The sequence below is a fragment of the Geospiza fortis genome, unplaced genomic scaffold (genome assembly GCF_000277835.1).
Source record: "Geospiza fortis unplaced genomic scaffold, GeoFor_1.0 scaffold162, whole genome shotgun sequence".
In the NCBI taxonomy this organism is placed as follows: Eukaryota; Metazoa; Chordata; class Aves; order Passeriformes; family Thraupidae; genus Geospiza; species Geospiza fortis.
In genome coordinates this window covers 6,299,355-6,322,832 of record NW_005054316.1, presented here as the reverse complement: position 1 = coordinate 6,322,832, position 23,478 = coordinate 6,299,355, and the positions used below count along the sequence as shown (strand labels likewise).

General features: G+C 37.6%; 1 protein-coding gene across 2 annotated transcripts; it reads right to left on the bottom strand.

Moving 5' to 3' along the window:
- Positions 1-1,167: 1,167 nt before the first annotated feature.
- SERAC1 (serine active site containing 1) lies at positions 1,168-22,500 on the bottom strand. Of its 2 annotated transcripts, XM_031056293.1 has the most exons (17): positions 22,401-22,449; positions 21,738-21,874; positions 21,018-21,054; positions 20,571-20,707; positions 20,156-20,245; positions 19,091-19,222; positions 17,462-17,583; positions 15,271-15,399; positions 13,810-13,923; positions 12,417-12,579; positions 11,764-11,914; positions 10,830-10,971; positions 9,946-10,046; positions 6,524-6,621; positions 5,800-5,982; positions 5,294-5,437; positions 1,168-3,433 (listed from the first exon to the last, which is right to left on the bottom strand). In XM_031056293.1, the coding sequence occupies exons 2-17, from the start codon at positions 21,850-21,852 to the stop codon at positions 3,303-3,305; spliced, it is 1,989 nt and encodes a 662-aa protein (XP_030912153.1). In that variant the 5' UTR covers positions 21,853-21,874; positions 22,401-22,449; the 3' UTR covers positions 1,168-3,302. The 2 variants fall into 2 exon arrangements, with proteins under 2 accessions (XP_030912153.1, XP_005420164.1); XM_005420107.3 differs by lacking the exon at positions 21,738-21,874 and having other exon boundaries at positions 22,401-22,500.
- Between the last annotated feature and the right edge of the window lie 978 nt (positions 22,501-23,478).

Below are 23,478 nucleotides of genomic sequence, written 5' to 3'. Positions count from 1 at the left end.
CCCTTACTACCTGATGTCCACAACCAGGGAACCCACAGCACAGCTCTGCTGCCCATCCTCATTGGGACATAATCAGTGGAAATCAGTGTCCTCAGGGACAGCTGTCATTCTTCAGGAACATATAATTGGGAGTGGTTATCCCGTGACATTCTTCTGGTCGTGAAGCCAGCACTTGGCAAAAATTGCTGATAGCAGCTGTGAAGCCAGGTATGATTTGCCAGACACAAGTCTACAAGTGTCTGCTTCTTTAACATGTGAGGCTTTGGCAAGACAGCACACGTGAGCTTGCCCATGGCAGCAGTATTGCAGCTTCAAGTTGCAGTAGGCACCCTCGTGGCTCTGCTGCAGTCATGTTTGAGGTGGGTAAGTGGCTCTCCTTGATAAAGATTCAGCTTTTTTAGGGGGGTTACCACTGAAACAAACAAAAGAGAACCAAAACATTGGTTAGAATTTTCACTCTGACAAAACAACATTTTTGCTTTTCCCTTTTCATCCAGAATTGGGATTTTCACCAGAGGGAAAATTTCTCATTTCCAGCCAGCTACTCTGGCTGGCACCAGGAAGCACAAATCTCAGCAGAAGCCCCTTCACAGCACTGTAATCACAGCAATTGAATACTTGGTGGCTGTTCTGCCAGAAACACCAACACAGTTACACCAGACTGCTGGACAGCAAGGGCAAGAGGACTGACCAACCCCTTTTAGCTCTCCCTTCCTGTCTCACCATTTCCTCTTGGATGCCCCAATGCAGATGAAACATCATCTCCTCAGACAACTCACACACAACCTGCCTGCCACACCTGCAGCTGAGCCACTGGATGGGATTAAAAGAGTACTTTGAGACCTGAGAATTTACACAAAGACACTACTCCAAATTAATGTGACACCAGGAAGCATAAAAGCATCCAATTCCTGATGGGAAGCAGACATGAATACTCTGCCACAGAGCTGCTGGCCCTCAAACTGATGTCTGTACACACTTCAGAAGACACTGCTGGCAAAATCCAAAAGCACAACTGACAAACTGCTCAGTTTGGCAAAACATGACAGACCAGCCAGCCCCCAGCACTGTGCCTCTTACCCAAGCAAAAGGTAATGTTACATTCTCCCAGCACAAGACAATGACTAAAAAATAGATATTTAACAAAAAAGAACATGGTCCAGAGTATTCAGCTGGCAGATCATTAACCTTTAATACACTTTGTGACATATCCAAGACATTTTAAAATCACATTTCATTAGTATATTCCAAAAAAATAAAGCCCAAACCCCCAAACCCAACAATCCCCCACCAAATATTAGTTTTAGAAGTTACACATATATAAATACAGTTATAAAAAGAAGAACATTGCCTTAAGAATTCCAGTTACAAAACATAGATGCATTTACTAAGATTAATGTTTAATGTCACTGATCTGAATCTGTGTAAGCCAAAGGAGTCCACTAAAACTAATAGATTTGTCACATGAAACAAGCATTCAGTTATTAGAAGTCTTGTCTATTCACCATGAATTCCACATACTCTACTCTGTGAATACAAAGTGTACTAATATATTTACACTCTGAAGTCTAAACCACAATGTAAAAAATATAAACCTCTTCAGAAATAAGGACATTTCTGTTACATTTTCTATATAAAATACTGCCATGCAGTGTTCTTACCTACATCTCAGTTAGGGGGGGGAATGCTTTTTTTGCCAGTGTAGTGCTGTACAGTCTCTGTACTGCTCTTGTGAATTTTACTTTGCAGATCCCTCAATTTCCAGTGTAAAGCTGCATTCAAGTCTATAAATTCAAGTGTATTTTGAGCTGCAGTGTCCTCCTGGGCTGCCCTAGGGACCTGGCAGGACTGCAGTGCCCACAGCACCAAGGCCATGCAGAACTGCAAGGTGCATCCCACCTCCTTGGCAGCTTTCACAGCCATCATTTGAAGGACACTAACACTGGATCCATCTCACAGGAGTGACATGAGGAGACACCTCAAGCCTGTCATCAATACAGACCTTATTCAACAAATGGTCAGCAAAGGCAGTACAGCTTTACACAGCCCGTGCTTGTCTTCAGAGAGGGATGCAGGTGTGAAGAAAGGGAGTAAAGAGACCACAATAACATGAGGCTGCTTTTAACCACAGTGAAAATTACTTAAAACTTCAAAAAAGTGACTGTGCACTGCCATTTTTTCATCTAAAAATACTGATTTCTCATCAGTACTGTTAGGGCATCCTAAACAAACTCAAATAAGACACCACTGGTTTTCTCTGTATCTACACCAGCAGATATATTTGGGCCCCAGGAAACCAAAACATTTGTGGTAATTTCCAGTGAGGCCTTACAATCACCTGATTTTCTTCCTGCTTTACCTTTTTCTACCTCAGCTCTAAACTCTAAGCATCAGCTTTCTTGTCAGGGCCTACATCTGCTGTGCTCCACCTGAGCATTTTCTTTAAATCAGCTACAGAAAAGTTTCTGTATGAGTAACATTAGCCAGGGATTTGAATGTACCAACTTCTTGGAGTGTCCCAAGAGCAAAGAAGAGCCTAGCTCATCAAACACACCTTCAATGTGTACAAGCACAGAACTGCCCTGTCTGACCAGATACACACTGTCCTAAGGAAAGCAGTCTCACAAGTTGCTAAGGTTAGGAGGGAAATGTATAAGAAGATGAACATTTCTTTTCTTTTGTTTTCATTAAAACAAGGACAATTTTTTAAACAAGGCAAGCTACCAACCTGTCTCTTTCTCATGCAGAAAAACAGATGCTGTGTCTGCTGACCAGTCTGGGTGATGTAGTAAAAGAAAAGGCAAATGACAAAACCTCCTAAAATTGGGTCACTAGGTCACAGTGCTACCTTAATTCACTTGAATACTAATTTTCCAGGCTCCAGTCAGGCTACCCTAACATGGACAGTAAACCAAAGCTTTGCAGCAGCTATCTGCTGCTTCTCCCCTTTGACACAACAAATAACCACCTCATTTAATTGTTTCTAATCCTGTCTGTAAGACTTTATCCCAGGTGTACATTTACCTGCTTTCAAAGCCAGCTTGGCTTTTGGGCTTTTTTTGCTAAAAGAAGATACCCTGGGCACACAGGTTTTTTTTGCCAAGTTTGTATTTGTTTTGAATGTATTTTGAGAAAGAAATTGGACAGGTGCCTAAAGTTCAAGATGTACAGGAAATTATTCAGCAGCAGATACTATTGACACAGCACCCTTGTAATTCTGCAGATCCCCTTACAAATGTTAGAAGTTTCTGTGTTACAACAAACACAGGACACAAGCAGGAAAGGATGGCAAAACCTCAGTCTCACAGTTCTTGGGCTAAAACATCCTGAATGAACTTCAGTGTACGTTGATACAGGAAAGCATCCTTCTTCTTTGGCTTGCAAATATTTAGATGATTAACATCCACTGGAATAAGGTCTCCAATTCCTATGTCTGGAAAAGGGGAAAAAAAAAAGAAAACTACTAGAGTTCATAAGACAGCCTAGACTGAAAAGAGCATCTTGCATTAGCAATTTCTCTCTCAAAAACAACTCCTCCTATCTTCAATAAAACTCTTTGTTCATCATTATTTTTTCATGTGCTAAAAGCATCAGTACACACAGTTATGGCCTGATGGAGCTCTGTGCTGCCACAAAATCCACACTGGCACATGAGACACCATTAGGTCAGAGTTCTACTGTCTTTGTTTGAAATACACAAATGTACATTTCTCCATACAGACAACTTTGCTGAAACTTCATTTACTGATAACACAGTCTTGACTGAGGTTTAAGCATTGATATGATCAGAGATGTAGTTTAATGCATGGTACCTTGAATCTGATCACCACTAATTGCCCATATCCCTTACACAAATACTTTGACATGGACATTAAAATTTGGACTACAATGAACCTAAAATATACTGCAAATCACTAAGCATATTTCCAGATAAATGAAATATTTACATTGCTTAATTGTAGAATACCAATATTCAATTTTCAGCTGATTTTGGGCACACTACAGCACAAAATTTACTCTTTCTTGACAGCCATCACTACTAACTTTCCAGTTAGGATGCTGTGACTGCCACATCCCAGTTTATTGTCTATTCACTCATCATCTAGAGAAATCCTCCATTTTGCTTTGACTTCTGTATCTCAAACCATGTAAAACTACATTAGAGTAGGATGAAGCTCTGCTTTCATGTGCCCAAGCAGACATGCAAGAAACAGGGAGCTGCCTGCTCATCAGCCAGTGTTTTGAACACAGTGGCCTGCTACAGAACTACCATGTGCCCTCTAAAGATTTCCAAGAGCACTCATGTGCTGCACTAGGTGTCACCCCTAGAAGAGGAGACATGCTACAAAATTACAAGTGCACAGTACTCACTTGGGTTCTGTTATTCAGCCCTCTTTTTAACCTCATTTTGTTAAATAATAACAAAAAAAAAAGTTTCAGTTTTTCAGTCCTTGGCAATAAAACTGTATCAGCAACATTTTTGCAAAACATTGCTGCTCAAGAGGATATGCTGCAAAAAACTGCTAAATAGTGGCTCAGATAAAGGGATGTATAGCCCACCTTTTTCAGAGTACCTAACCCGGCACTCAAGCTAGTGGATTTAGCTGGTGGAAAGCCTGATCTAAAACCTAACCAAGCAGTGGTTTCTGGCTTTACAGATACCTTGGGCAGTCCAAAAGAAAGACTGAAAAATATAAGATTTAAAACCATTTTCTAAGTTGAACACATAAATAAAAGGAAGGGAAAAAAATGTCTGGTTTCACCTTCTCCTAAAAAAGGCAAAAAGATGGAGGGAACTCTTCAGTTGGCAAACGCTGTTGCTGGGGTTCACAAGATGTGGAATGTAAAGGATTCTTAACACTGAAAACCAGCTTTGTGACTTTTTCCTTCCATTAGCAGTTGACTAATTTTCTTTCTTAGTTTTTTAAAGGAGAAAATAGCTGGAGTTTGCAGAAGCATCTGAAACACTATGCAGCCTGCCTGTACAAAGATAAACCATAACTAGTCATAATTCCAAATGAAAGGACTCCAACATCAGACGACGGTCTACCTGGAAATGCTATTCTGATTTCAAAAAATCAAAACAAACAACTGCTATTTTAAGATCTAAATGTAGCTGCTTCTGATCTCAGCAGGGAGGCTCAGTCAAAAGTTTAAACAAAAACCCCACACTGTAATAGACTTATTTTTCTAGGTTTTCTAGGTTTTTTACTATAATATTTATAACTTTTTCTCATTATTGATGTTTACATCAATAGATATTAAATAAATTAAATGGCTATTTCTCACTTACCTGCTGACTCCACAGGTACAACATGCAGTTTTAACATGCTGCCTATGTGTGTTGGTAGGGTTTCTGCAAAACTCAGCACTGAAAATTTCTTGTCTTTGGCAAAAGACAAGAAGTCATCATTCAGCTCTTTAAGGGCAGGAGAATCTGAGAAAGAGCAACATAATTTTTACAGTGTTATAAGATTATAGCATTCTTCTGGCAAGACTATGTTGCTAGAGATGTTTTTATTACTATGACAGTAAAAGGTGTAGCATTTTGTTTGTAATCCCGTTCTCCAACTAGCATATGCAACAATTTCTTCTGACTCCCCCTCTTCCCCTCACCTCTGCAATCAAACGAAACAGCTATTCAGAATTGCCTGCAAAAATTCTACACACAACCCAAAACATAAAAAGGAGGTTTGTTGTTTTTCCCCAGCTTTCTCTGACAGCACAATGAAAAAACCCAAAGCACCAAGAACAGATTAGCAGAGCTCCTGTTGCTAGATGGTAGCAAAGTGAACATACCCTTGCTGAGCTCTTTAACCTCCACAGATGGGAAGAGGAGATATCTGGCATTTATAGAATATTCAGCCAGCTGGGAACCATGGTGAGGTACGCTATAAAATATGATTCCTCTGGTGTTGTTTACAATTTTATCCATTTCCGGATTCTTGGAAGCATCCACCAGCATCTTTTTGACTAGAAGACCTGGCAACAGAAGCTGAATTAATGCAGGGATTTAAATCACTGGGAAATAATGACCATGCTATATTAACCATGAGACAACTAACCATATTCTTGCCTTGGTTGATTAGTCCTTAGATTGTCAAATATGTAAGATTAACTTGAAAAAAACCCAAATCACGCTTGAGGAGGCGTCAATATAAAATGTCAATGAATGATGCAAATCCAAATTTGATTTCTGTTATGTGTTGCTAATGACATTTACTATATGCCTGATCATGGAGAAAATTTTGCCTCTGGATTTCCATTTACATGAATTTCAACTCATTGAGTTTTTAAATGAACACAGTAAAAACAAACAGCAATAACAATCCTTTCAAAATGTATATGCTACTAAATATAAAACATTAAGAAAGTAGAAATCTCTTGTTCATTTTTAGGTCTTTGCCAATTTTTTAAATAAACTATTCTGAATAATTGCATTTCTACCTGAATTTGGTCAATGGCTTATTCTGAAATCTGTAATGCAAATAAATGCTTTGTATCAAACAGGCAACATGCTTACCACCCATGCTATGGGATACCCACACCAGAGGTCTGTCTCCAATCCCAGCAGCTTTGAGCTTGTCAAGCAGCTCACTGCTCCTGAAAGCAATAGACTCCCTGCACAGAAAAAACAAACACAGGCATCATGAAGCGTGACAAGCTAAAAGGCAATGTTAAAACACAATGAATTTTAGTGCTGCACATTTATGAAAGTGAATTAGGTAAACAAATATTAATTATTTAATTATTGTTTCTATATTGAAAAAGGCCAAGAACTTTTGTAAGGATTGCTTCACAAGGACAATGGGAATCGAGCTAAATTCAGTTTCTTGCTCTTGCTAGAAAGTCTTACTTTAATTTCGCTCAGCAAACATTTCTGTTTTCTTGACAAGTTGTTTTGTGGAGTTTTAAATAGTTTCATTTACACATTGTAGCAAAACAGCTGTTATTCAATGAAAGCAGCATCAACACATAATGAACTTTACACCCTGCACCATGAACAAACCTCATACACTTTGCTAAACAATGCTCAAAATGTGGAGCAATGCACAGAAATTTAACAACTAAGTGCATGATCAACCAATACATTTAAAAAATCACAACCAATGTCAGTTTCACTTGCCAGACTGTCACAGACATTTCTTTTATGAAAAATCTTCTCTTAGGATTTTCTTGCTGAAGCTGAGAAGTTCAGCAACTAGACATAAACAATAAGTTATCTGCTTCTGTGGAATGCAGCAAGTCAGTTCTGGATTGGCCCAGATTGAGTGTTTAGAAGTAATGGCCAATCCGGAACTGAGCTCTCTCGGACTGTGTCCGAGAGAGCAAAGTTTGTTATTTATTCTTTACTTTCTATTCTTAAGTAGCTAGCAGCTTCTAGAAACTCTCTTTTTCTTTTTCTTTTTAGTATAGTAAAATAGATGTTTATATCATAACTTAATAAATCAAGCCTTCTGATCATAGAGCCCGTCTCGTCTCTTCCTTCACCCCGAAAACCTTGTAGCCAACCAGCGACACCAGACAATCTCCAAATGCTTTCTACTGGAATAGTATGAAAGCACAGTAATCTCCATTTTATAAACACAAAGACTGAGCTCTGGAAAGGATAAGCTACACATTAAAGTTTGAAAATGAATCTGTGGTAGAACCAAAACAAAACCAATGTCAATGCCTAATCCAAGCTTGAAAGTGCAACACTTGCACTTTACTTTGGTCCTTGCAGTATAACAAGAATCAAACACAGAAGGCCCTTCAGTAATGAAAACATCAGGATATGGGGGCAACCACTGTGCAAAATAATTTACTTCATCTCTATTGGTCTCAGCATTCTCACTAGAAATTGCTTTATAACACATATGAAAAGAATAATCAAATGTGTCTTTTCAGATGAACAGTATGCTCTGGGCTAGCAGAGAGACATAAAAATTCACCTTTGAAACAGTGAATGAGACTGTACATTTAAGATCAAACCTAAGGTTGTTTTTCTACTGCAACTTCATTGTTCCTGCTAGTGAAAAATATCTTCAATATCTTTCATTTATTATTAACCACATAAAATTATCAAATATTATGGTTGGGTGATCATAAATAGCCGGTAATGTAATTTTCCATTTTGTAATGAAAAATATGTTATCTTTGGGAAAGAAAAAGGAAATCTATGTTTATTTCTTTTAACATACTTGCTCCAGACAGACACAAAAAGAGTTTTAGAATCATAAAATCATTTACATTTAAAAGACCTGCAAAATCATGGAGTCCAACCGCTAGCCCAAAGACAGCCAAGTCCACCACAAACCCATGTCCCTAAGAGCCTTATCTGCCTGTCCTTATATTATCTTCAAGGATTGGGACTCAACCACTTCCCTGGGCAACCTCTTCCAGGGCTTGACGATGCTTTTAGTGAAGAATTTCTTCCTAATACCCAATCTAAACCTCTCCTGGTGCAATTTAAAGCCAATTCCAGTCTTCTTGGACCTGCACAGGTAACCATCTACATGCTCCTTACTGTAATTTTTCTGCCTAATTTCAAATAGGCACATTAACAGTCATGTGTTCCTCATTTTCTCCCTGCTTACATGTTTTCCTTAATGCAATAATTGCCAGAGAGAGGAGGGAATGAACAAGTACCAAGTTCCCAGTCTATTATACATATTGAATTTTTTTTCTTCCCTGCACAAAAAACACTATTAATTTTCAGATTCTTAACCCGTAAGCAGCCATGCACCTGCCCCTGCTGCAGTACACAAACTGAATTTGGAGTACTAGTTACATGCCTAAATATCTGCATAAATGTTTGAAGGATTCTGACTTAAAGATCACTGAACCTAATAACCAAATTCTAGTCAAGACAAAAAACCTTTATAGGCTCAAAGTGTTCTTATTTTTCAACATGTTTGGTGGTAGCATCTTCCTCTGACCTACCCTGTTCAAGTCAGTAAAAACAGCATTCCTCTGGCAAGGGCAATTACACTCCAATTGAAGATACAGTTACTGTATTTTATCATCAAAGTAACATATTTTGAAAAACAGTATGTTTGTATCAGAAATAGTGCAGCCAGCAGGACTAGGGAAGGGATGGTGAGGCAGCACCTCCAGTCCTGTGTTCAGTTTTGGCCCTCTCACTACAACAAAGACATTGAGGCTCTACATCAGGTCCAGAGAAGGGCAGTGGAGCCACTGAAGGGTCCTGTGAGGAGCACAAGTCCTATGAGGAGAGACTGGACTGGGATGGATTAGCGTGGAGAAAAGGAGGCCCAGGGAGGACCTTACCACTCTCTACCGCCACCTGAAAGGAGGGTGTAGCTGGGTGGGGGTTGGCGTCCTCTCCCAGGGAACAGTGACAGGGACAAGAGATAACAGGGCAGGTTTAGGTTGGATATCAGGAAAAATTTCTTCATCAAAAGGGTTGTGATGCTCTGAAACAGGCTTCCCAGGAAGTGCTTGAGTCCCCATTCCTTGAAGCTTTTAAAAGGCATGTGGATGTGGCACTTAGGAACATTGTTTCATGGTGGCCTTGGCAGTGCTGGGTTAATGATTGTACTTGATCATCTAAAGGGTCTTTTCCAACCTAAATGATTCTATGAAAATAATGCTTTTCAGTGATTTTTTGCCGTGCTTATGAAGCATTATTGTATCACTTTAAAAAAGACACCCCTTAAGAGATAAAGTTGTATTTTCATTAACTAATAGCATCATTTAGTGTCTCCCTTAACATGACTGTAAGAAACAGACTGTAAGAATTCATGAAATTGCCACATGTAGCTATCCATGAGGCTAAGAACTTCAGCATACCATGACTATATTAAATATTTTTCCTAATTTGATTTTTCAAAGCAACAGGAAAAGTTAAATTGACTCTTTCACAGTAGGTGATCCCAAGGATCAGCTTTACAGATCTACATCCTGCCCCTGCCTCCAAACTGCAGATGCTGCATTTCTTACCTTTGAGCCTCAACAGGACATTTTGATTTCCAGTCACTCAAATGAGTGTCATACTCCACAGATATGATTCTAAGGGAAGGACAGTCTGAAGCAAGCCATGTCTAAATTAAAGAAAAGCAAAACCAAAGGAGCTTATAATTGATGCACTTAAACTCTTGAAAGCAATGGAGAAAATATGTTACTATGGGGACAATAGCAAGAAAGACTTTTGCTCTTCAGTTAATCCCCAAATATATGTTACACCCGGATTATCATTCTTTTATCACATGCTGTTGAACTCTAGATTGTTTCTGAGCCACAAAGCAGGCAAAGAATGAAGATTCATCTCTAACTCGTGCATTCCTGGCTCCCTCTCCTGGGTGGAACGAGTTACTAAGATTACCAACAGGAGTGATCAGCTCAAGTTTCACAGAGATACTTTAGTGGCTATACCAGTGTGAGTTTGCTTGGAGCAGTAATTACTTATTCACCAACAATACTTAAACAGTCATCTGCACAAAGTAAGGTACTCGTACATCTAGGTAAGAAAGGGAACTTAATTTAAAATATTATTCTATAAATCTTCCTCAGCAGTAACGTTCCAGTAAAAAAAGAAAAAAAAGAAGAGAGAGCATAAGGAAAGCAGTCACTGCCTCCTCTTTCACTAGCATGTGAATGATGTTGAGAACATAAAACTTAGCAGGGATTTTTCCTTGCAAGAACAACAAACAAGTCATTAACAAAAATTTATCATCAGGAACTTGAAAACTGCCACTTGTGTAACAAATTACAAGTAATTGAATGAAAAAAAGACATCTGCCAGACAGTGTCCTTCTAGATGCTTGGGACAGTTCTCATGACTGAGCAAGCAGCAGCCACATGTGAAAATGTTACTGTTTTTTTACCTTTGGCCAGCACTGAGTGTATTCCTCTTCCCCTTCTGAGGCCTTTCTATCCAAATGCCGGTCAATGTCCTGCTGCCGCCAGGTTTTAAATGCTGCTCCCAAAAGTCCATGAATGAAAAGGATGTCTGCTCTGACAGGCTGGCTGATCAAGCAAAAGGAAATTATAAGAGATATGTGGTACCTGTCCTTTTAGCAAATTAGAACTTTTAACCTAAGGAATGCCAAAATGCTTTTTTTAACATGACATGTGACTTCTTACCTTATGGACAAGATTTCATGATATTTCAAAGAGCATACTCAGATAAAAACAAAAACTAGGGAACCACATAGAAGAAAGATATAAAATGAGGTATGGAAAGTACCCACCTCAGAAATCATAATTTTCTATAATGGAAAACACCTTTCCTGCCAGCCACTGTTCATGTGGCTTGGTAGCTCCAGCCTTATCATCACATTAGATCTTCACTGTAATCAGAGTAACACCAGTGACCCAGGGGATAGTTACTACTGACACCCACGCTGGCGACTGCTTTAGTCCCAGACACACAACCACTGTTACTGAGGATGAAAATTTACTGCAACTTAGGCCAATATGTGCTGTTGCCAGTAGAATAATTACAAGGCATTGTATCCCAGGAAAAAGTGCAAAGGTTAAATAGTTGCAACCCACAGAAAGCAGCAACTAATTTCATGTCTTGTGTTCAGATTTTCCATGCATTACAGTAATATTCTGTCCACACCTAGGGACTGCACCAACCACTTTTACTGTTCTTCTACTTGAGAATCTAAATTCAGTCTTTTCAACCCACCACAGAACAGGAGAGGCAAGGTAACATCAGTATAGCAGCACTCTGATGTCAACCCTTCCAGTTTTGTAACAGAACAGCAGAACAAGTAACTCCAAGTACAGCATGTACAATGACTCCTACTTTACCTGCTACGATATTGTGGATGTAAGACATAAACACCATCTGCATATTTTTCTTTCCCCACGTCCCTGTCCAGATTAGCCAAAGCTCTGGATGCATGAGAAGACTGAATGATGTGTGGGGATTTCATTACTTCAGCAAGAACAGAAACCCAACCTACATTGAGAAAAGGAAGGGGCAGATCAACGAACAGAAACATCATCTGAACAACAGAATTCAGAAACATCAGCTATCAAACCATACATCTGAAAATAGATGTTAAAACTTAAGAATAGCAACATCAAAATAAATTATTTCAATCTACTCTTTACCTCAGCAAAGTCAAGGCTAGGTAAGTGGAATCTCCTAAATTCAAAAATTCAGATGTATTTTACTACTGTTCATCTTATGATCTGAAGAAGAACCCCTTCTCAGAAGAAAGTGTATCAGCAGGTCAGTACAGCTGTAGCAAGAACAGATCTCAGATCCCTTTTTGCAGGTAAAATGCCAAGAAGATGGAGACAATGAAGCTTGAAGCATAAGAAAGGCATAGAAAACAACCTACAGGAGCAATGGCAGGTAAAAAAATTGATGCTAACATTTTCTATTTATTTCTTTTTATTTATTTATCTGAAACTTTTGGAGTAGAAGTCTACCACTGAGACAGCTTTCCTTTTACCTGCACGTACTATGGATGAGTGCAGGTGTTCATCCAAAGCCATATTCCCAATAATGCGGATTATGTTCCTCTGGATCTTTGCTGAATCTTTACGTAGCTGGTATATCCTCTGCAGTAGCTGGAGGCCTCCTTTAGCTTCAATTTTATCACAGTGAGAGGAAATCTGGTATTACAAAGTAAATACAGTGACAATAAATAGACATTCTGCAAAAGGTTTTTTAGATGCTGTTAATTCATAAATTAGGGAGTTTTAAGAAGCAGGTATAACACAGCCCTTGTTGTATAGAAATTATATTAATCTAGAACTTATTATGCTATATTTGAAGAGGAAATAGATGTTTTAATATGCAAAATGCACAATTCCTAAGAATTGACAACTTGAAAATCTCTGAGTACCACCTCTCTACCCTTCTTCATGTCTGAGGGAGATGAAATGGTCTCCACTTGGCATGATCAAATTTCAGCTCAAGTTTGAGAGTCTGAACAGGTCAATTGTCTGTGTTTTCTAAAGCACGATCTCAACCAGAGCCACTTGTCCATCACTCAAAATGCAATCATTGTAATTCCTTCTCTTCAAAATGAAAAAGATTTTTTTACATTCCAAATAGTACTGCTATCATTATTGATCCTAATAGAAACAGTTTAGTCCAGATGAATATGCAGGGTAGCTTTGGAACTGCTGATATCCTCAAGCCTCTGGCTTTCAACAGGCATTTGGAATGAGTACAGTCACAACTTGCTTAAACTGAAAATCTAGAATATAACAAACTCTAGACTAAGTCAGAATTTCTATGTATATGGAAGATGTGAAAAGAATACCAGGAAGCTGCACTTTATCCATCCCAACGATCAGTAACCACTTGGTGTTCTCAACACTCTTTTTCAGTGCTCTAGGCTTCTGAACAATTAAGTGTAAACAGAAGAAAGTAGCAATCGGAAACAAGAAGCAACACTGTTACAAAATGTCTCGCATACTCCTCATCCGTGTCTGCAAAAAGCAGACTGGTCCTGGGAAGGCCACTGTATTAGTTGCTTGCTGTGCAATATTCTGCCCAAAGAGTATCTTTGTGTATGGGTAAGGTTTGCATTCTGTTCAGGTTTCTGATTAGAGTGAATTCATGACACTATTTTGCTCTGTGAAAACCTGGCATTAGAGTCTCAGAGCTGCCCTTTTACTTCGTAAAAGATACATACAGGTATACTACAGGGGAACTTGTAAAGATGAATTAGAAACAGCAACAAAGCTTACACACATTTCCTCATGAGAACAAAAACTACTCTGTTACAGGAATAGGAGACAAGGAAATGGCAACTCCTTCCCAATACATGAGAGTGCATTAGAGAGGAATGTCTATAAATGCAGCTTTTCAGTTATAGTTGAAGATAAAATTACCTTAGAATGCTGTACTAAAGCCTGCAAGCAAAAGAGTTCCACTGTCTCTGAAGGGACTTTACTCAATGTCTCACAATATGGAAGTCCATTTCCTCCAAAACACCATAAGCCTCCCTGAAATGAAAAACAAAAATAGTAACACATTTCAAATGGCTACATAAAAAAAGGATTTCTAATCTAGAATGTTAAGTGTGTAATGATCTATAGAAATTGCTTTAAAGAGTGCACAGCATGCATGCACTTCTCAAAACGTACAAATTACACAACAGTAACATCATAAAAGTATTTACTACTTTTAACTGGTAATATTAACTAGATTTTCAGTGTGTAGTCTCCTTAGTCTATTAACTTCAAAACATACAATAAAGGGAAAAAATGTAGTATTTTCATTTTGTTAATGAATGTCATCTTTTAAGATCATTTGCTTAAGCATAAAAAAGCAAGAATCAGCGTAACTCTAGACTTGCAAAATTTAGAAGAGGAAGAAGAAAGGTCTTCAATATGTGGCACAGCCTCAGAAGACCAGTCTTTCAATCACGCAGCAGAAAGACCAACATAACCTTGATAAAAATCAAAATACTTCCAAGTGTGATGTCTTACCAAAGCTCCCTTTGTAGCATGAGCTCTGGCTGTGAAAACAGTAAAGGAGTGATAGTGTAAAAATAGCACACATAACTCTGTCATAGAAAATAAAGAGTTATTGCACTCTGGAAACTGTAAATGAAGACTGACAAGCCTCATTATTAAAATGACATTCATTTTTGTTATTGCATATTATAAAAAATAGCAATCACTGATTAAGGAAGTTAGAACTTTTAAACAGCAAAAAGTAAAACTCACAAGAGAGAGTGGATGAAACTGACATAAATATTATTTTTAAACAATGATGGCACTTTAAATGACATTCCTAAAGCCACTTAGGAAGTTGCTGCACAGACACAATTGGAGAATTCCTAGATCCAGGTCCAAACAGACCACAGACTACTGCAATTTTGGTTTGGGGGACCTATTTCAAAGAGGCACTTCCAAGCGATGTGACAGAGTTTACTATTTAAGGTATGCTAATAACCTACCATTTTACTAGAGACTTAAGAGAGGTTTAATAATCTCATCAGTAAAAGAACATTCAAACAACATTAAGATGAAATGTGAAAAACCATTTTATGAGCACTACAAGGGGAAGGAATGTTTTGGACAGAGTGTTGAAATGTCTGCTTAATGGGAAGGCTTGTAAGATAAAATCTTTAACTACACCTTTCAACTAGCACCGCTGGGAAATATAAACAAGCTTTCAAGCAGAGAGACTGTATTTACAAGAGATTTTGCTCATGTTCTACACTCACAAATTGTCTGTACTTCTCTTCCTCTTACATTGATAAAAAATACAGAAAAAGGTTTATTTCTTTGACCTCTGCAGGCACAAAGAACCCAAACAGTTCTGTTCTGCAGATGGAAACTCACCATTTGTGCAGCAAGAGTCTGGCTACTTTCACGTAATGCAAGAGATGTGAAGTACTGGACACATGGATCAAGACCAGTCTGAGGTAAAGATACCAACAACAAACGAAGTTCATCTTCTATGGGATCATCCTGTGAGAAGTAAGCATGAACAGCTTTTAGGTTATTTTGTTCAAAGCATGAAGCAAAACGCAGAAGAGAGGAATATCTGAAATAATGGAATCAGCCATACTAATGAGGCCATAAAATCTGAACCTTGGACATAAGTGCTCTGCAACTTCAGTTTAATAGTTTTATCTGTAAAGACTTTAGAAACTGATAATTACAAAATCACCAAATAAATGATAAAAAGCAAGCTTTACATTTCATATTTTAGTGATATTATTCTGATGGTTCCAAAGACCAGAAGAAAAACCAATTCCTCTTGGCAGAGGAAACTTAAAAGTTCACCCTTAACTAATAGAAATTTTCAAAGAATCATAAAATACTCAGAGCTGCAAGTGATCTACAAGGATCATAGAAATCCAACTCCTGGTCCTGCACAAGACCGCCCCAAGAATCACACCATGTGCCCGAGAGCATTGTCCAAAAGCTGCTTGAGTTCAGTCAGGCTTGGGGCCATGAACACTTCCCTGGGGAGCCTGTTCCAGGGCTCAACCACCCTCTGGGTGAAAAACTTTTCCTGATATCCAACCTAAAGCTCCCCTGACAGAGCTTCAGGCCATTCCCTCAGGTCCTGTCAGTGGTCACCAGAGTGAAGAGATCAGTGTCTGCCTCTCAGCTTCCCCTCAGGAGGAAGTTGTGATTGCAATGGTCTCCCCTCAGTCTCCTCCAGGCTGAACAGGCAAGTGACGTCAGCCACTCCTCGTGTGGCTTCCCCTCAAGGCCATCCACCATCTTTGCTGCCCTCCTTTGGACACTCTCTAATAGTCTAATATCTTTTTTATACTGCAGTGTCCAAAATTGCGCACAGGGGTCAAGGCAAGGCCACACCAGTGGCAGAGCAGAGTGGGACAATCACCTTCCTCATCCACCAACTCGTGATGCTGTACTTTTGGTGCTGCTCCATGAAAATGAATGTATAAATTATTACTAAAAAATGAAGACATTTCTTTTAATGTTTGGTCTGAAAAATTATTTTTAAGTATTAGTTTAACAATCCATATATTGATTGATAGATCCAACAAAGTAATTTTATTTGCCCACCATCATTGAACTTGCCGTTACTCTAATTCTTTGATAAAATCAGAGATGGAGACTTATTTGCATAGAGTTGCCACAATGATTTGCTCCAACTTCCTGAGCAGCAGATTGGCAACTCTTAGCTTCAATCACCTAGCAATCACACTGCTGCAAAAATATATCCACAACCATATACTGGTGTAACCTAGTATTTAAGGACTGACAGGTACAGATCCACTATCCCATAATGTTACTAAGGCAAGAAAGCAAAAACTGAGAATATCACACCCAATCAAAGCTGATATTCAGAGTTCTGTTGGTTAAGATACACTGGTATTTTCTGACAGGGCCTTCTGCCCCTCTTCATTCTATTAGCATTCCAAAACACCTTGTATATTATACTTCATAAGCCAGCTCTGTTTATTGAAGAAGCTGACGACATGACCGCTCAGACCATCATATATATAACATATACATACATTTAAAAAGTGTTAAGCTAATTTTTAACTTAAAAATAAAGCAAGGCCAAATTGATCCAATAAGGATCTGCTGGCACCCAAAGGCTGGCAGTGAAGAGGTGGGCCTACAGTAGAGCACCAAGTACTACTGAGGAGGCAAAGGCCTCCAGGAGCACGCTCTGCATGTAGGATTCTGTCAGTGTCAACAAGGCAATCCAGGATGATTTCTTCACATTGCCTGTTGGATAGAGACAAGCAGTGTGTCTGAGAGACTGGTAACTGGCTCAGACTTCACTGCTTGTAAATATGTCACGTGGATAACAGTCCAAGAATAATAATTGATCAATACTTCCAACTTGATTTCTTTCCATCATGCCACTCCCTAATGGAGATATACCCCAAGGGTGTATCATACATTAGTTTTGTATTTTGGTATTTTATTACTAGTCAGTTACTTTAGAAGAACTTCACTTTCAACAAAAGTTAACAACAAAAGTAGTAAAAAAGAAGGCAGCAACTAAGAATCATCTAATACCTACTTTTCCTTTACTTACAGTCTTTATTTTTGGCAATGGTGGTGGAGGCAGGAAAAAGCGAAGGTCAACATCTTTGGATCGAGCCAAACCTATAGCAGTCCTTTGATCACAGGTTTGAGCAACTGTGACATACTGATAATCTGTTGTACAAAAATGTTAGAGTTAAAACTAACCTTAAATACTTAATTTTGTTTTAAATGTAGTTTGTGATCTACTTTGTAAATATACTTGAAAAGAAGAACCATCTCTCTGCAGTCTACTTTGATTTTCTAACCACAAATTCCAAAAGTTAAAAACTGCAGATGTTAGACCAGCACTACACTGAGTTGAAATACACCTGGGCACTAACTGTTCATTATAGGCCAGTTTGATAATTCAGCGGCAAATTGAAGGAAAAGAAAATAAAACCTTGAAATGGATCAACACCTTTTTCTACAAAAATTTCCTTCTATTCCTGTTACTGTTATACAATTCTAGAACAAAACTGACAAGCCATTTAAAAGATACTTTTCACAGTCATAGATTGGCAACACTTTTCCTTTGGTGGAGGTAATTTATATCTGCAAACTGAACTCACTGGAGCTGAACACTTTGTCCTAGCTGTGAAAAATCAGCACATACTTTCAGTCCTAAACTTTCTTTGACTTGGTTTTGAAGCATCAAGTTAAAAAAAGCCTGTTTCCCTCATGAGGCGGTTGGCAAGAATAATTAGTGTTTGTGAAATGTCCAAATACTTCAACAATGAGCACTAAAGAGAAAGGGATATAACAAAAGGCACTAAATTTCTGATACTGGACATCTTGTGCTCTGAAATCACCTGCTAAGAGTATTCATCTACAAAGAACAAAACTCAGTTTTGGTATATCCTAGCTTTGAAACATTTTCAAACACAGTTTGCTGGTGTAAATTCCCTGTGGAAATTATTTAGAATTTTAAAAAGGCAAGATAAATCCCATGGTGTGGAATTGCACTGGAAAAGTCAAAGATCCACAACTGACTAAATTACCAAAATGAGAGTCCAGAATGGAATGTCACCTAGTTTATGTAGCCTGGTGGTGGAGGGGAAAGGAGGAAACACAAATACACATACACACACCTCCCCTTTACTTGGGGTTTCAAGGATATTTGCTGCTAGGGTAAGAGGGAGAACTTACTACTATTAAATAATAACTAGGGCAAAAAATGTCTTACAGATAATGCTTGCATGTACAAGCCTTCTACCTCTGGTTTGTCATTACCACCTATCAGCTCCTAACCAATTTTTATTAACTTAATCAATGACCTTAAACTCATTCTTACAGAGGCGTATAAAAAAACCACTGCCAAAACTTGTGACTGTATTAGCAATCCCAACAGAAAACCCAAGGAACTAAAGAGCATGAACTGCTCTCCATGCCACAGCAATGGTTACAATCCTGTGGTGGGGAAACTGAGAGATGCCTGCACTGCAGACACACTGTGTGAGGGTATTAGGAAAGAACAGCTACTTGAAATGTAAATAATTCCCCCACGTTTTAGACCAACTTTCAGAGCATATTTATGCTTCTTGCAGCCCCTAGCTTTTCTTCATGTTGTCAGCAGACTTGGAACAGCTAACTGAGACTGTGGAATTTCTGGGACAAATTAGGCTATATCAGCATACATTACCATGCCAGTGACTGTTGCTTGCCAGGTCTTGCACAGCCTGCAGTCGGATTGCTTTGTCTTCTGACTGAGTTCTCTTTAAGAGAAGCCATAAGGCACACTCATGATCTTCTCCATCAAAGGTACTGAATTGTTCTTTGACCAGGAAAAAAATGAAATCCAAGTTATTATTGATGAGCATTTTAACCAGCCACATTTCTATTTGTGGAGCACAGAAATACGTAGTTCTTAATATTTGAGTATTACTTGTTTGCACTAATTTAGAGTGTAATATTTTAACCTTAAATTGGTACAATGAACAAGGACAGAATGACATCAGTAAACTGCTGATCCTAAAATGGTGAGTTTGTCTCATTTTAGTGGCACCAACTTGATATTTCATGTATCTACATGACACACACAACCCCTGGCTGGCACTTACCAACCAGAATTACCAGCAGGAGCTGCAAATTATTAGCAACTCTTGAGGCTCTGACTTTGAAGAATTAATTTCGTAAGATGAGAGGGGACATGCACATTGCTATAATCATTTAACAGAGAGTTAAACGAGAATAGACAGTATGCCTCAGGAGCAGAGTTTCTGAAAGGAATGGAAATTCTTGTTTCAAATTACTTGAAAAAGCAGCAACACTGATCCAAAAAACTGTGCTGCTTTCAGCTAATACTGTCAATTTTGATGAAAGCATACATACTTTTCTAGAATGAGATTTTGAGAGTATTTCATCCCACAAACACCTTTTTTACACAAAAATTATATCAAATATTAACTTGGTATCTTAACTTTTTAATCTCTTGTAGAACAAGGAAAAAAACAACCCTCGAATATTCTCATAACCATCACTTTCATTTACTTTAAGAAAAGAAATTGTTCTAATACACAGAAAATTGACCGATATCAGACAACTGACTGATAATCCATATAAATATAGAAATTGTAAGCTATATTATCACTGTTTCAAGAACAAAAAAACATGTTAACTTTGTAAGAAAAAATGTTTTATTTCCTAATTGTCCCATTTACTGTTAAAACATAATAATCATAGATAAAGTCCTACTTTCAATACCTACCACTAAAAGGTCTCCGGAAGATTTTAGCTTCTGTTTCTAGAATTCTCCTCACTGCTTTATGGATTTCTTTTCTGGCTTTGTATGTAATTCCTACAAGAGTATTTTTATATTACTAGAAGTCTGAAAGACAGTTCCCTCACCTCGTGTTTCAAAAATATATGGAAAAAGAAATATACACACATATACATAGAGACATTTTATAAAGAGAATTATTTGGTATATAGAGAACTATGTATAGAAAGAACTACCTTAAAAAAAACCCCAAACCAGTCAGCAGCTTAAAATAAATTTGGTGACATTTCTTGGTAACAGATTTCAGGAAATATAACTTTACTTGTTATATAAGGATGACTTCCAGAAACACTCTACTCTCTTAGAATTCTGTTTTTAGAACTCAAACAATTATGCATCTTACCTTGATATTCACTTGGACTTAGAGAAGCTGTACGTACGTATATATAGGATTTCAGCTTTTCTTGATGTAGAGCTTGAGTATCGATTTTCAGTAACTTATTTAAGGACAGGACTTCATAGGTAATGAATACAAAGCCTCTTTAAAGAAAAAAAAAGCTGCATATGAATATCAACTAAAACAACATAATAAAAAAATAGCAATCACACTGGCATAAACTATTGAGATTTTACAAAATATATAATAGTCTGTAGATTATTTTGATTTAGCAAAGTAGAGACAAGGCTGTAAAATACTTGAAATTAGTTATAACTATCAGAAATTGTGCTTCAAGACTATATTCTACCATGTCTAACGTCCCCTAATACTATCACATTTTTTGAAAGATACACATATTAAAATTTTAACCATATCTTTAAGTTACATATATGCTCATTGGTTACAACTTACCCTAGTATAAGTGATCCAGTTACCTTTGCAACTTTTCCTTGAAAAAATCAAAACCAAATGTCAAACAAAGTTGTGTGCATCACCCCAATATAAGCACAGTTACCATTTGATTATTAGACAGTAAGAATACCAATCATTAAGAACAAGCTTTAAAAAAAATTCTATTGCTCTCTAGCATTCAAGAAATTATTAACCAAAATTTACAACTGGAGAAAACATTACTTGATTCAGATTTCCTGCTCTCCTAAGCAAGATGATAAACATGTATCCTGCCAGTGCCATTTACTTTGAATATTGCTACCTCTCAATTGCATGCACTGCTCAGCTACCAGAAACAACAGTAAACTTTCTCTGCCTGTAAGACTAGCAGTGATTTGGAACTCAAAATCATTTTAAGGAGTTAACTTTTTCTTACATGTTGCAGCTATTTCTTCAGTGTATATTATTACATACAGGACTATGTATGTCTTTGAGAAGTCCTGCAGAGTCTCCATAAGCAAATACATTAAAAAAAAAATTCAGTTGAATCAAATGTATAAAGCAAACAGATAATAAATACACGCTACTTGCAACAATTTGCCTTTTAAATAAAATTATTCCTTTCAGATTTCAGCTACTTTGTATCTACCAAGTCCATCTGATTATCTGGATATAAGGATCTCTATCCAAAGAAACTCTTATCATTACCAGTAGCAGCAAACCCAATGTAACACATCTCACCTATCATGAATAATTTCTTTTCCTCAGCATGAATTGGGAGATTTGCCCCACAACCACTGCTATCAGCTTCCATCTTTGTGAGGCCATAAGAATTTTGCATGCAGACAAGAGGCATCAGCTACATGTTGAAGAAATAACTGGCAGAGAAGTTTGAAAAAGAAAAAAAATGCAGTGCTTCCTGTAGAGCAGAAATTTAAATATCCTATCTTTAATGCTCAGAAATAAATTTCAGAACTGTAAGAATTGTCATTACATCCTAAAGACACCAAAGAAAACGGAGACTAAGCAGAGCTTGAAGTAAATAAGGATAAAGAAATAATAGAAACAAGTTTTATTCACTGTTTATGAATGTAACTATTTCATGGCTCTAGAGATTACAAAAAAAATCAGATACAAGTGGAATTGAAGATAGTTTAAGAAGCTCACATGTAGTGAGTGAAAGACCCTCATCTAGTGTTCATATCTGTTCCCAGATAATCTGCTGGTGTCATGTTACATATCACCATGCAAAGCAAGGTCAGAAGCAGAGAGCAGGAACAAACAGAAGCTTTTAATCACTAAGCATTCAAGGGCTTAAAACTTCAGTATTGTTGAATTAAGCATGGTGTCATGTCATTCCTTTTTATTAACACTTCAGATCAATACATAATGAACTCTACTTACTGATATCATACCAGGGAAGGTGTTTTTTTGTGGTTGGACCAGAAGTTCCTATTTTTCTGTAGCAAAAGACACAGTAAGCAGCCACTGACATTCTGCATATTGAGGGGGAAAGAAAAAAAAGTAATGATTGAGTTGAGAATTACAGCAGAAATCCTGTAGCATTTTTTTCCTGTCTTTTTACAGCAAAGGTCATGATAGGAAAGGTCACAATAAACCATGTTTGTGTCATTTCGCTCCATATAAAGTGCTCTGACTAAAGAACTCTATAATTCTCAATTTATGGGCTGAATAATGGGTTGGATTTCAATTATAAGAAAAGTTTAAAGCAGTTTTTTTATCAATTATGTTACTGTTGATTTTAGTGACTAAGTATCTTCAATTAACTTCTCTGCTTCTAAGTTCCCTTTCCTACTTCTTAGTCACTCTTCCCTATATACCAGATATGGTCCTATCTCCATCAAGATATTAGTCAGTATGACATGAGCTTTAATACAACTTAGTGACCAACTCCTTTTATAAGTTCATAATTTATTGTGTTGGCAAGTTTTATTTTGACTAACAAGATTTAAAGTGCTACTACATTAACACTTCTTTGCATACAGTGCAGAAGTAACATGAAACTCCTATCTTCTAAGTGAAATTTTAGCGTCTGCATTGGTGCAATTGTACTAACTGGAATATTGAGTTAATGTGTTTTTAGGGATGTAAAAACACACCAGTACCTCTCACATACTAATCAGATTCTTGTCAAATTAGGTCTCTGTTACCACAACCACAATTAACTCAAAATGATAAAATGTCACATGTGTAAACCTGATGCTGAAAAATGGAAGCCTGATAGTCTCCTTGAATCAAGGTAATCTCTGCAGACCAAGAAAAGTGTTTATATCACTTTTATCATCAGCGTCCAACATCTCTGAACAAGGGGACTCTTTCTGTGTCCTTCCTTTAACATGTCTTCCCTCTTTCCTTATTTCCCCAAAAGTTTTGATTTTTCCCTTCTCTCTTGCTTGTGTTTGGGAGATTTTTGAAAAACATCAGCATTACCCCAGCACTTTCACAATCACTGCAGACTGCT

What these genes read in the sequence shown, in the direction of transcription:
- SERAC1 (XM_031056293.1), bottom strand. Translation starts at nt 21,852, where the DNA reads ATGCCTCTTGTCTGCATGCAAAATTCTTATGGCCTCACAAAGATGGAA. An exon ending in TGTCCTGTTGAGGCTCAAAG is followed by an intron (nt 6,622 to 9,945) that starts GTAAGAAATGCA and finishes TTTTCTGTGCAG; the next exon opens with GGAGTCTATTGCTTTCAGGA. An exon ending in GGTTAAAGAGCTCAGCAAGG is followed by an intron (nt 5,438 to 5,799) that starts GTATGTTCACTT and finishes GCTCTTTCTCAG; the next exon opens with ATTCTCCTGCCCTTAAAGAG.